General features: G+C 37.3%; 1 protein-coding gene across 6 annotated transcripts in view; it reads right to left on the bottom strand.

The window, feature by feature from the left end:
* Positions 1-3,113: 3,113 nt before the first annotated feature.
* AP4E1 (adaptor related protein complex 4 subunit epsilon 1) overlaps positions 3,114-13,962 on the bottom strand; it is a 97,770-nt gene continuing 86,921 nt past the window's right edge. For all 6 annotated transcript variants that reach the window (XM_055362998.2, XM_019011353.4, XM_055362999.2 and 3 more), the window contains 4 exons: positions 11,150-11,707; positions 9,753-9,943; positions 7,826-7,983; positions 3,114-6,513 (listed from right to left, as the gene is read on the bottom strand). In XM_055362998.2, coding sequence (XP_055218973.2) covers positions 6,353-6,513; positions 7,826-7,983; positions 9,753-9,943; positions 11,150-11,707 — 1,068 coding nt within the window. In that variant the 3' untranslated portion in view covers positions 3,114-6,352. The remainder of the gene's footprint in view (positions 6,514-7,825; positions 7,984-9,752; positions 9,944-11,149; positions 11,708-13,962) is intronic.

Genomic DNA, 13,962 nt, shown 5'->3' with positions numbered 1-13,962 from the left:
TCCTACAGCTAGCATCATACTTAATGGTGAGAAACTAGAAGCTTTCCCACTAAGATCAGGAAGAAGAGAAGAATATCTCCTCTCACCACTGCTTTTCAACATTATACTAGAAATCTTAGTGAATTTAGTAAGACAAAAAAGGAAATAAAAGGTACACTGATTCGGCAGGAAGAAATAAAAGTATCTTTGATTAAAGATGTCTCTTCTACCCAACTTGATCTTTAGATTCAATGCAATCCCAATAAAAAAATCCAGCAAGTTATTTTGTAGATATCTATAAACTAATTCTAAATTTTATATGAAGAGGCAAAAGACCCAGAATAGCCAACATAATATTGAAGGAGAACAAAGTTAGAAGACTGACACTACCTGACTTACAGACTTACTATAAAGCTAGAATAATCATGGCAGTTGTAGCACTGGCAAAAGACGAAAATAGATGAGTGGAAGAGAACAGAGAGCCCAGAAATGGATCCACATAAACATAGTCAACTGATTTGACTGATATGGTTTGGATGCTTGTCCCCTCCAAATCTCATGCTGAAATGTGATTCCCAGTGTTGGAGGTGGGGCCTGGTGGGAAGTAATTGGATCATGGGGCAGATCCCTCATGAATGGCTTAGCACCATCCCCTTGGTCATAAGTCAGTTCTTGCTCAGTTAGTTCACATGAGGTCTGTTTGTTTAAGAGAGTCTGGGACCTCCCTCCTCTCTCTCTTGCTCCCTTCCTCACCATGAGACACGAGCTGCTCTCCCTTTGCATTCCACCATGATTGTAAGCTTCCTGAGGCCTCACCAGAAGCAGATGCCAGCACTATGCTTCCTGTACAGTCTGCAGAACCATAAGCCAAGTAAACTTCTTTTCTTTATAAAATACTCAGTTATTTCTTTAGAGTAACGTAAAAACAGAGTAACACACCGACAAAGAAGCAAAGGCAATATAATGGAGAAAAGATGTTCTTTTCAAGAAATGGTGCTGGAACAACTGGACATCCACATGCAAAAAAAAAAAAGAATCTAGACACAGACCTTACACCCTGCACAAAAATTGACTTAAAATGGATCACATACCTAAAAGTAAAATGCAAAACTGTAAAACTCCGAGAAGATATCATAGGAGAAAAATCTAGATAACCTTGGGTTTAGCAATGACTTTTAGATATAACATCAAGGCATAATCCATGAAAGAAACATTTAATAAGCTGAACTTCACTAAAATTAAAAATCTCTGCTCTGCAAAAGACACTATCAAGAGAGTGAAAAGATAAACCACAGACCAGAAGAAAATATTTGCAAAAGACACATCTGGCAAGAGCATATTACCAAAAATATAGAAAGAACTCAAACAATCAGAAAACTTGATTTAAAAATGGGCTAAAGCCCTTAACAGGCATCTCACACACACACACGCACACACAAACAGACAGATGGCAACAAAGCATATGAAAAGATGCTCAATACCATATGTCATCAGGGAAACGCAAATTAAAATGAGATATCACTACACACCTATTAGAATGGCCAAAATCCAGAACTCGGACACCATCAAATGCTGGCAAGGATGTGGAGCAACAGGAATTCTCATTCTTTGTTGGCAGGAATGCAAAATAGTACAGCCACTTTGGAATACAATTTGGCAGTTTCTCACATAACTAAACATACTCTTAACATAGGATCCAGCAAACATGCTCCCTGGTATTTGTCCAAAGGAGTTGAAGACATGTCTACACAAAAATCTGTATACAGTGTTTATAGCAGCTTTATTCATAATTGCCAAAACTTAGAAGCAATCACGTCTTTCAGTAAGTGAATGGATTAAAAAAGCTGTGGTATACACAACGAATTTTTCAATGCTAAAAAGTTAGCCATGAAAAGATATGGAGGAAACTTAAATGCATATTAAGAACAATCTAAAAAGGCTACTACTATATGATTCCAAAGATATGATATTCTGGAAGTGGCAAAACTATGGACATAGTAAAAAACATAAGTGGTTACCAGGGGTTGGGGGCGGGAGGGCAGAAGGGATAAGCAGGCAGAACACAGAGGATTTAGAAATCCTCTAAATTCATGTGAACACACTCTGTATGATACTACACTAGTGGATTCATGTCATTATACATCTGTGTAAATCCACAGAATGTACATCATGAGTGAACACTAATGTAAAACATTTGGTGATAACAATATGTCAAGGTAGGCTCATGAATTATAACAAATATAACACTTTGGTAGGGGATACTCATAATGGGGGAGTCTATGCATGCATGTGGGAGGAGGGAGTATATGGGAAACCTGTTCTTCTCGATTCTGCTTGAACCTGAAACTGCTCAAAAAGTCTTAAAAAAGAGCCTATCAAAAAAATAAAATCTATACACACACAGAGAGTTCCTAAGCACAAAACGCTCAGTCTCCCATTATGCATACACTAAACCAGTAACTATCATGCAATCATTAACCCTGGCCCATAGGGCTGCAGGCCACCCCTCCCTTCAACAGCTCCCTTCTTTTCAATTACTACAGTGAGTGTGGTGCATTTAAACTTCCTTTTTGACTTCAGTGCCCCAAAGATGGAGCTTCAAGTCTCAGGGGTTTTTTTTCTTCTTATACACTGTAGCCAACAAGAGACACAAATCAATGGAATTTAAACTCCATTTCTGATCTAGCTTTGTGTTTTAGGATACATGAGGCAGAGATGGACAGCACACTCAGATTCTTTGGTCACTAAGTTTCTAATTGATTTACTGTGTTTCTGGCATCTTCAGACATCTACAAAGGAAGGCATGATGGAAATAATGCTCTGCTTTAAATGCTCTGGTCAGCCTAAGGTGAAAGCAGGAGATATGGACAGGCATCCTGAGAATCAATCCATGCTATAACTTGTCTGAAGCCCACAAAGTTCTCTCTGACCATCATACAGAAAGAGAAATAGCAATATCTTTACTTTTAGCCAACGAGACAAGATTCTTTGGGGGCTGTAATGAAAAACTCATTCTTTTCATCCCATTCTAATTGCTCCTGCTCTTTTTAGCTGATGTCTACCAAATTATTGTTTAAATAATATTACTTATTATTCAGCTACTTAGTTAATAAAGAACATAGACCAAAAAACAGTGCAGATCACTTTGTATTTATTACATTACTTAACTTTTTCAAATGACAGAATTCAACTCCAAAATAAAGTAATAAATGCCTATTAAATAATTATTCACTTGTATTTTTCTCTCCTAAAATTTTAACACAGCAAAACATCTTAAAGACGTGTGAATAGGTTCAGTGCACTCTCAGTGGCTCACAATCATGAGGCAAATACCACATTTATCCATAAAAATATAAGATAAACAGATCAATATTTTAAAATATTGCTGACATAAAAGGAAAAAATAAAATACTACACTTTTACCACAATTATTTTGGTAGATGATAGTAGAATATTGTTTAAAATAATGCTCCTCTACAGGACACATGCTGTGCTTGGTATACTTGGCACATTAGCAGTTGGTAACTGCTCAGCTTCCATCTGCAGTTTCTCTAGCAGGACCCTTACTCAGGCCCACTTTCAAACCCTGAGCTCTGATCTGCCTGCCTCCACAGGGACTATTCTGGTACCCTTCTTCCTCCGTCTACTCTTAAGGCTTTTCTGTCTTCCCTTATATTTCCCCAGATTCACACTTGCTGCCATCTCCATTTTCAGCAAAGATGCCTGGCACAAAACTCACAAAGCTGAGCACCTCCTCCATAGCTCTTACCCCAGATGTTGTCCCTTCACTGACTAAATTATGACTATTAGGTAAAGAGAATGAATCTACCCACAAAAATAATTTGGCCGGGGGCAGTGGCTCACGCCTGTAATCCCAGCACTTTGGGAGGCTGAGACGGGCAGATCACCTGAGGTCGGGAGTTCAAGACCAGCCTGACCAACATGGAGAAACCTTGTCTCTACTAAAAATACAAAAAAATTAGCCGGGTGTGGTGGTGCATGCCTGTAATCCCAGCTACTAGGGAGGCTGAGGCAGGAGAATCGCTTGAACCTGGGAGGCAGAGGTTGCAGTGAGCTGAGATTGCACCATTACACTCTAGCCTGGGCAACAAGGGTGAAACTCTGTCTCAAAAAAAAAAACTCCCTACTTTACAGTCACATCTCCTGCAATGCAAAAATAAAGGTTGGTGGACACCTGATTTACAACTTAAAATATTCAATGAGTTTAGACAGAATATATACTGCTCTGAAGTTCCTTAAAATCTATTTTTCTATTATTGTTTGTTTTTAAAATCATAAAAATATAAAAACTGTAAACATTCTAATAAACATTCCAGTGAAACCCTGTTACACTACTTTTTATTTAGTGGGTCAGAAAGAACAAAAGTGACACCATGTTCCTTTGGGCAGACCCAAAATCATGCTCCCAGCCCTAAATCTACCATTACATGTCTCCCACCCATTAGACAGCTCTGTATGCCAAGCATGTCTCTCACGACAACTGCAGCTACCACTCATGAATACACCCTGTAACCAAGCAACAGATCTCCCTGGTAGCTGTCCATGTGCTCTCAGCATCTTACACCTATCGCTTCACACTCGACCTAGCCTCAGTAACTAGGCAAACATAGGGAAGTAAGGACACAAAAAATTGGAGCACCTCCTTTGTGACATGCTGCATTCCTTTGCAAAGTGAGAAGGCACTTCCTCTCTATCAGAGTCACAGCAGAATTAGGTAAGGGGCGAGGCATGCTGCTGACAGAGGTAGGAATAAGGAGGGAGCTGATAAGGCTAGCTACCAGTGTCCACTGCACCCCTGGAGTCAGCACACTCATTTCATGACACTGCTGAGAGCCTGGGGATGAATCTAATCTATTCAAAAGGAGGAACCTATTATGCAAGAAATTCCAGTCACTTATGACTCTTGTAGCAAGGCTTCACTGTATGTTTTTAAAAGAATAAAATTAAGATGTTATATATTTTTTAATGAATAACTTAAAAATTAATTGAGAAAGAAAATACTGCTTTTGTTTTTAGGGAGGAATACTCGACACAAATGACTAATGAAATCTATTAGATCTGGAGAATCCCCTTAGCTTCTTTATCAGCCATGATTAATGAGATAACCTAAAATCAGAATTCCTGACCTGGGTGATTAACAGTACCAATTAACCAGAGTATTAACTGCAGTGACTTAAAATTGTATTACCTGAATAGTCTCCATGGTGAAGTGTCAGAAAAGGTGAAATAATAAATATTTTCCACAGCACCATAAGATTTTATAAAATACTATTTCAGTTAATGTACAACCTCAAGGTTTTGGTCCATCATTCATATATAGGCTTAACCTCTTCTACTGATAATAGTTCTGACAGAGGCCACACAGGCATAACTATAACATGAAAATGATATATTTTACTGAAGAACCTGTATGTTATACTTAGTCTCTGCTTCAGCTATATCCTTTAAGTACTAGTGGATTCAAAGGCCAGGAAAAGATAGTTTTGCCATTTATACTCTAATCACAAATTTTCATTTGCCAAAAGGACCTAAGTAGTAACCAACTAAAATATTTGTCGTAACTAAAAAGTCATTTTTGTATCTGTTTGCTTTGTTACTGTGTGCTCTTATGGGTTTTGTTTCTATATGATATTTTGAAAATGGCTCTGAGTTTTCAAAATAAGAATAGAGTGATTTACTTTGAATTTTAAAATAACTCCAAGTGGAAAACAGACAAATTTTATAGCCAAACGATCTGAAATTATGTGTAACAGTTATCTATAATAAAAAATAGATCACAGATTGGATCCCCTCAATATCCAGCATGCTCATGGATCTCCTACAACTGTTAGTGTGTGCTATGCCAACTTAGTTCAACACTGATCTAAGCAAAACATAATCGAAAATATTGACTTCCCTACCAAAAACCATACACTACATTCCAAAGCCAAATATGAATTAAGTTTGAGATTATCAATTTCATGTCTCCCTTCCATTTAATGCAGAAAACTGAGACTTGGCTTTATTACAAATTAGCTAGCACTAGAGTAAACGTGCTATAAAATTATTTATAACAAAATAAATATTTTCAGTCCCTCTACACACTAAGTGATATATAAATCATTAGCAGTTTATAACATTAGCTTAGGTCACTTTTTGAGGGACCTAAACATACTGTACAATCCTGAGTTAAAGGTTAGGGATACAGTTTTGGGGATCTTTCTTGACCAGGAATCATAAAGAAAACATATAAACCACACTTGTAATAATCCCCATTTTCATTAGAAGTACCATGAGTTCTTTTTACTTTGGTAAATAAGTTTATCTATGTAAACCATTGATCTTGATGGAGTAAAATTTAGCAGGGCTTCTGCTAGGATCCCTCCATCACCTTTTGACACTGATACAGTAAATAGTCAGGAAGAGTAGAACAGGAGGATCTGAACCACAGGGCTAATACATCTGCATGAACTCGGCAATGCAGTAAGCAGGGGATGGATGGGAGCAGCTGACAGGCCAATAGCCCTTCATTGCCTAAAACAAAACAAAAGTGAAAAATGATTTAATGCAAAAGGAGTTAAACAGACATTTCTCCAAGAAGATACACAAAGGGCTAATAAGCACATGAAAAGATACTCAATATCACTAACCACTAAGGAGACTGCAAATTGAAACCACAGTGAGATACTATACCTCATACCCATTAGGATGGCTAATATTAAAGAAAAAAACAGATAATAACAAATGATGATGAAGACGTGGAGAAACTGGAACCCTGGTACATTGCTGGTGGGAATATAAAATGGTGCAGTTGCTGTGAAAATGATATGGTGGTTTCTCAAAGAATTAAATCTAGGCCAGGTGCAGTAGTTCACGCCTGTAATCCCAGCACTTTGGGAGGCTGAGGCGGGCAGATCACTTAAGCTCAGGAGTTCTAGACCTGCCTAGGCAATATGGTGAAACCCCATCTCTACTAAAAAATACAAAAAATTAGCTGAGCATGGTGCCACACACCTGTAATCCTAGCTACTCGGGAGGCTGAGGCACGAGAATAGCTTGAACACGGAAGGTGGAGGTTGCAGTGAGCTCAGATCGCACCACTGTACTCCAGCATGGGTAACAAAGTGAGCCTCTGTCTCAAAAAAAAAAATTAAATCTATAATTATCATATAATCCACCAATTCCACTTCTGGGTATATAACCAAATAAAGAACTGAAAGCAGGGACACAAACAGGTATTTGTATAACCCTGTTCATAGCAGCCTTACTCACCATAGCCAAAAAGTGGAAGTAACCCAAGTATCCATTTACAGACGAATGGATAAACAAAATGTATCACATTAAAATTCGGACACATTCTACAACATGGATCAACCTTGAAGATATTATGCTCAGTGAAATAAGCCAGATACAAAGGGACAAGTATTGTATGATTCCACTTATATAAGGTACCTAACACAGTCAAGTTCATAGAGACAAGAGGTAAAATGGTAGTTGCCAAGAGGTGGAGAGGAAGGGGAAAGGCGGAGTTAGCGTTTAATGGGTAGAGTGTTCCAGTTGAGGAGGATAAAAAAGTTCTGAAGATAGATGATGGTGACAGTTGCACAACAGTGTAAATATACTTAATGCCACTTAACTATATGTTTAAAAATTGTTAAAATGGTATATTTTATGTATGTATATTTTCCAATAAAAAATTATTTAATACAGTCTGAAAAACACATTCATCTGAAAGACAGTCATAATAGGAAATAAAGCTCTTAAGATACTTGTAAGAGTTGATTTGTGTTCCAATTATAAGAAAGCTCCTATAAACACAGAATAGCCTTTTTATAACTCTACGAACCTATAATCTCAATAATATGGAGTCTTAGTTTCTGTTGCAGAGTCTTTAGTGCAGAAGGAAGTGCAGCTTGAGATTCTGACATTTTTACATTTTGTTTCACATCATTTGCGAAGGATAACCAGAGTTTCCCAAAGTCGTCACTTGAGATTTTTAATGGTCTGAAAATAATTTTTAAAATTAGATATATGTCAAAAACAGTGAAATGATTCTAAACAAACAAATTTCAAATGCCTCATGAGAATAAAACATAATCATTGTAAATCTGGGTCCCATAAGATTTATGTCTTTAAACCAAATATGCTAAAAATGGTTAGTATCATCCTCCAACCTGATGAAAATACTGAAAGCAGGTATATTATTAAATTTAAAATATCATTTCAATAAATCACTCAGTTATCTCTCTTTCTACTAGTCATTCCAGTAAGATTTTACCAAGTAATTTCATAAATCATTCAACTATAATACAGAACTTTTCTTTCATATTTACTTTGAATTTGGGGATAATGGGATACTCTATCAAAGTTATGAAAAAGAACATGAATACAAAGATCTAGCACCTTAAGTAAATTAGACCAAAAGAAAGAATTTTAACAAACACATTTTTTAAATGGTTCAGGAGACCTCCACAATCACACAACATAAGTTTTTTGAAGGCTGGATTTTATCCTATCAGCACCACAGGCATACAGTACTGTAATAGACTGACAGTTATGTTATTACTAAAAGACTTTAAAGAATGGGCAAAGCTGGGCATGGTAGCCCTCGTCCCTAATCCCAGCACCTTGGGAGGCCGAGGCAGACAGATCGCTTGAGCCCAACAGTTTGAGACTAGCCTGAGCAACATGGCAAAACCCTATCTCTACAAAAAACACAAAAATTAGCTGGCATGGTGACATATTCCTGTAGTCCCAGCTACTCAGGAGCCTGAGGTGGGAGGATCAATTGAGCCTGGGAGGTCGAGGCTACAGTGAGCCATAGTGTGCCACTGCACTCTAGCCTGGGTGACACAGCAAGACCCTGTTTAAAAAAAAAAAAAAAAAAAAAAAAGAATGAACAAAAACGAGAGCATTGTATTGTAACAGAAGTGACATGTGGAGGTTAAAAAAATATATAGAGATATTCATCGATATTCTGCATTCTGGGTTCAGGCAGCCTTCATATTTTTAATGTTCAAAAACAGTACAATACATTTATAAAACAAAATTAGAGCAGGTAAGATATTGTTTTCAATTATTTTGGTAACACTGTACAGTGCCTAGTATAATGGTAAAAACTGCATGTTTAATAAAAGTTTAATAACACATCACACTCTGGGGACTGTTGTGGGGTGGTGGGAGGGGGGAGGGATAGCTTTAGGAGATATACCTACTGCCAAATGATGAGTTAATGGGTGCAGCACACCAGCATGGCACATGTATACATATGTAACTAACCTGCACATGGTGCACATGTACCCTAAAACTTAAAGTATAATAATAAAAAAAAAGTTTAATAACTATGTCGAGCAATTTTCTTACATTTCTCTAAAGCTTAACAAACAAATTTTATGAAATAATTGAATAAAATACAAATGAAAGAAACTTTTAAAAGCCATGCAGAATCTTCGGAGTTATTTAGTTTAAATAATACTTTTTCTCACAAGCTTTTCCAGGTCACCAACCAACTCCAACCTAAATCAGGTCTCTCATTATAATCCCTCATTGTACCACTTATTTTCTCTTCATAGCACAATTCATAATTACATATGTATTTATGTAATTGCTCCATGTCTCCTCCATAGACTAGAAGTTCCTCTAAGGTAGGAACTGTGTGTAGTTTTTAACTGTTATACTCCCTAGCACCCAACATAGTGCCTCCATCCAGAGAAGAGGTCTAAAAAATAGTTGGTGAATTAACAACTTGAATTAACATTTCACAAAACATTTACCTAATGAAATCTAATAGTGATAAGTTTACAGAAAATTCCAGCTGAGCAGAATGAGTATCCATCATATGATAACTAATAAAACCAGTAAGATTTCCTTCTGTAAAAGGTTTTTCTATCTGCACACTATATTGAAAGCTTTTGGTGCTTTCTGCTTCCATTACAGGCAAACAGCATCCAGGTTGCTCAGTCACCTGCAAATAGAAGTAATAAAAGTGTTGAAGAAGGAAGGGATCAATACAGACTATTACATGACTACCAATTTTCTATTTAATTGAAGTGGCACAAATCATACTAATATGGGAAGTTAATAACAAACTACATTATGAAGATGACTGGCAACTTCACTTGAGAAAAATTCACTAGAACAGATAATGAAATAATAATTGTACACAGGTCAAAATTATGTTAACAAATGGCATTACAGTTAAAACTGTAAATGTCCTGGCTGGTCCTGGGTTTTTAAAGATAGGAGAGTTTTCAAATAATTTTTAAAAGAATTTAAATATAAATATAAATACAAATACAGATGTCATCTATTCTCATTCTCTACCCTCAAGCTTTGGTGGTAGAGTTAAAGCAACTGGGAAGGGTTTGGTCTGTTTTTTTAAGTTCCACAGGTGATTCTTTTTTTTTTTTTTTTTTTTTTTTTTTGAGATGGAGTCTCACTCTGTCACCCAGGCTGGAGTGCAATGGTGCAATCTTGGCTCACTGCAACCTCCATCTCCCAGGTTCAAGCAATTCTCCTGCCTCAGCCTCCTGAGTAGCTGGGATTACAGGTGCGCACCACCATGCCCAGCTAATTTTTGTATTTTTAGTAGAGACAGGGCTTCACCATGTTGGTCAGGGTGGTCTCAAACTCCTGACCTCGTGATCCACCCACCTCAGCCTCCCAAAGTGCTGGGATTACAGGCGTAAGCCACCGCACCTGGCCCCACAGGTGATTCTAAAGCACATCTAGTATCAGGAATTTTTGCTCTGGTCAGTGGCCCAGACAATATCCCATTCAACACATTCTAGCTCATAGAAGAAACTGGGCCAGTTTTGTGGAAGATAAATATACTGGTCAAATCTCATTATAAATCCACCAAGGACATCCATACAATAATGCAATTAAACATACTTCCAGCAATCACAATGGCAATCTGTTAGAGCTAGGGAAGAAAGAGAACTGATGTCTGAGCACTTGGTATATAAAAATAAATTGGTGAGAGAAAGAAGTAAGCAGCATACACATTTATTCTTCAATATCCTTACTCCTTAATCTTCTACTTTGCTAAATAATTTGAGAATTTTGTTTTAGTGTTTATGACAAAAGTGAAGGAGACATTTAAAGAGCACAGGAAAAGAGAACACAAAATACACACTGAAAATAAAACAATAATACCTTTACATTTTACCTTGAAATTTTCTGCAGGAAAAATTTCTAAGTCAGCACTTTTCAATTCCAAACCACTCTTATTAGTGACTGACCAGACCATCAATAAACAATCATCTTTCCAAATTTTATAAGAAGACACTGATATAGTTTCATTATTACAGACTTCCATAGCATTTGAGTGTATATATTCAGTAGTTTCTTCCAAAAAAGATGAAGCTAAAGAGCTTTCCTTGGCAACTGAGGCTGCAGTAGATTGAGGAGGGTGAAAAATTTCCATGTTGTTATTAGCAAACAATGAAGGTGTAGACAGACTACAATATGAGAATTTCTCAACCAAGGGCAGTTCTGTGAGTGACTCAGAATCCAAAAGTTCCGAATTGAGAGAAAATTTCTTTAATTCCTTGTCTCCTGTATCATGCAAAGTATTCGAATAATAATCATCTTCATATGCCACATTTGACAAAGAACTAAAGGAAGAACAGGTCATATTATGAGTACTGGTTGTTTCGCCACTTTTAGCTTCTTTGACTTTTGATTTTCTTCTGAACTTGTGAGAGACAGTATCTGCTTTTCCCAGCTGCAAAAATAAAACATAATAATATAAAAAGAAATCATTCTACTAGTCATGAGTTTTAAACATTCATCTATAATTCCAAATCGGCAATAGAACAATTTGCTAAGGTTCTATCTATAAAGAATAAATTAGTAAAGAATCAGAGATAAATAAAATGTTAAGCCCTAAAATCCTGACAGCTATATAACTTTGAACTATTAGCTAAATCTTATTTCTCATAAAAAACACATGGAATCCGAAAAAGAAATAAGGTCCAAAAGTCAGTCATGAACAAAAAACTTGTTAGATTTCAGAATACTAGAGTATAGAACTGAACAAATTAAAAAACGGTGAGAAACTTCACCATTTTTTGAGTTGCCATAGTTGTTCTGTATAAGCCTAAGTTACTCTTGAATGCAGGGATGACCCAACCTCTGTTTTAGTCATCTATAATAATCATGATTTCATGGCCTGTAAGTTAGTAAGCAGAAAGAAAAACTGGATTTACCTCAAGAATTAACTGGCAGTAGCTGACTGGAACACTCAGCAGGAAAGAATTCAATAACTGACTAGTGATGTTTGCCACTCATTCAGGAGATAGAATGGCAAACTTGACATCGTTGATCTAAACTTTCTGAAGAATGGTCTGTGAATCTATGTAAGAGGAGTGATGGTTCAAGTGTTTCCTTGCCTCGCAAAGGTCTATTTAGAATCAGTGCAGCAGACTGGCACTACTCTCCACCTCCACTGCCCCGGGGGGCTTTGACACTACACAGCATCCTTTACATGATTCTAGTTGACCAGAATTCTAGTTCCCTTTTCTTATCTTCTCTGTCACTCTCCTCAAGCCCCAACACCTTCTTCCAACTCTGAACAGATGATTTTTGTCTCTTACCTCCAAATTCAGAAGTCACCAAATAAGAACTAACATTTTATTAACACAAAAACAAGGGGGCACAAAAACTACTGTAGTTATTTTCGATAGTTACTAATAACTATCAAATAGTAGTTATTTTCAGTAGTAATGGGACTCAAGGTAGATGTGTATTAGAGGTCAGGCATGGTGACTCATATCTGTAATCCCAGCACATTGGGAGGCTGAAGCAGGCGGATCACTTGAGGCCAGGAGTTCAAGACCAGCTTGGCCAACATGGTAAAACCCCGTCTCTACTGAAAAAAAAAAAAAAAATTAGCCAGGCGTGGTAGCGCATGCCTGTAATCCCAGCTACTCGGGAGACTGAGGCAGGAGAATTGCTTGAACTTGGGAGGCAGAGGTTGCAGTAAGCTGAGATCGTGACACTGCACTCCAGCCTGGGTAACAGAGCAAGATTCTGTCTCAAAAAAAAAAAAAAAGATGTATATTAGACTGCTTGTTACTGTCCCCCAGGTCACTGATGCTCTCTGTTCCTTTTTTCTTTCTTTGGTCTTTTCTGGTCTTTTTTTTTTTGGTCTATGTTTCATTTTGGATAGTTTCTATTACTTTGTCTTCAAGTTTAATGATCTTTTCTTCTGCATTGTCAATCTGTTATTATTCAGAAGCTATACATGCCAGAAGACACTGTAGTGACATCTTTGTTAAAATGCTTGAAGAAAAGAAACAGTTTAGCACTGCATACTCAGAAAAAAATGTCTTAAAAATGAAGGTGAGGCCGGGCATGGCGGCTCACACCTGCAATCCCAACACTTTGGGAGGCCAAGGGAGGCGAATCACTTGAAGTCGGGAGTTTGAGACCAGCCTGGCCAACATGGTGAAACCCCATCTCTACTAAAAATATAAAAATTAGCTGGGCGTGGTGGCACATGCCTGTAATCCCAGCTACTGGGGACGCTGAGACAGGCGAATTGAGGCGGAGGTTGCAGTGAGCCAATATCATGCCACTGCGCTCCAGCCTGGGTAACAGAGTAAGACTCTGTCTCAAAAAAAAAAAAAAAAAAAAGAAGGTGAAATAAGCCAAGGGTGAAAAAAATAATAAACCTTGGCGTTTCTAAAGTGATATAAAAAATTAATTCAAAATGGATCACAGACCTAAAAATAAAAGCTAGTTAAAATGAAATACATCAATAGAGCCTTGATGTATGAAACTGAGAACGCTAAACGTAAGAAAAATCAGTAGGGAACAGGATTTCTGAAGAAAAACAGCCATCCAAAACGAGGCATGACACAGAAGGAGCACATTCAGTTAGTCCCAATCCTGTCTGCTTTGCCCCAGTATCAGAGGAAGGGTCGGGGCTGAGAAGTGAGAGGATACCTGCTAATTTTATGTCATTGTTAACTGTTC

Source organism: Gorilla gorilla, chromosome 16, assembly GCF_029281585.2.
Source record: "Gorilla gorilla gorilla isolate KB3781 chromosome 16, NHGRI_mGorGor1-v2.1_pri, whole genome shotgun sequence".
Classification (NCBI taxonomy): domain Eukaryota; kingdom Metazoa; phylum Chordata; class Mammalia; order Primates; family Hominidae; genus Gorilla; species Gorilla gorilla.
Note: the sequence above shows the minus strand (reverse complement) of the source record. Positions and strands in the feature narration are given on the sequence as shown.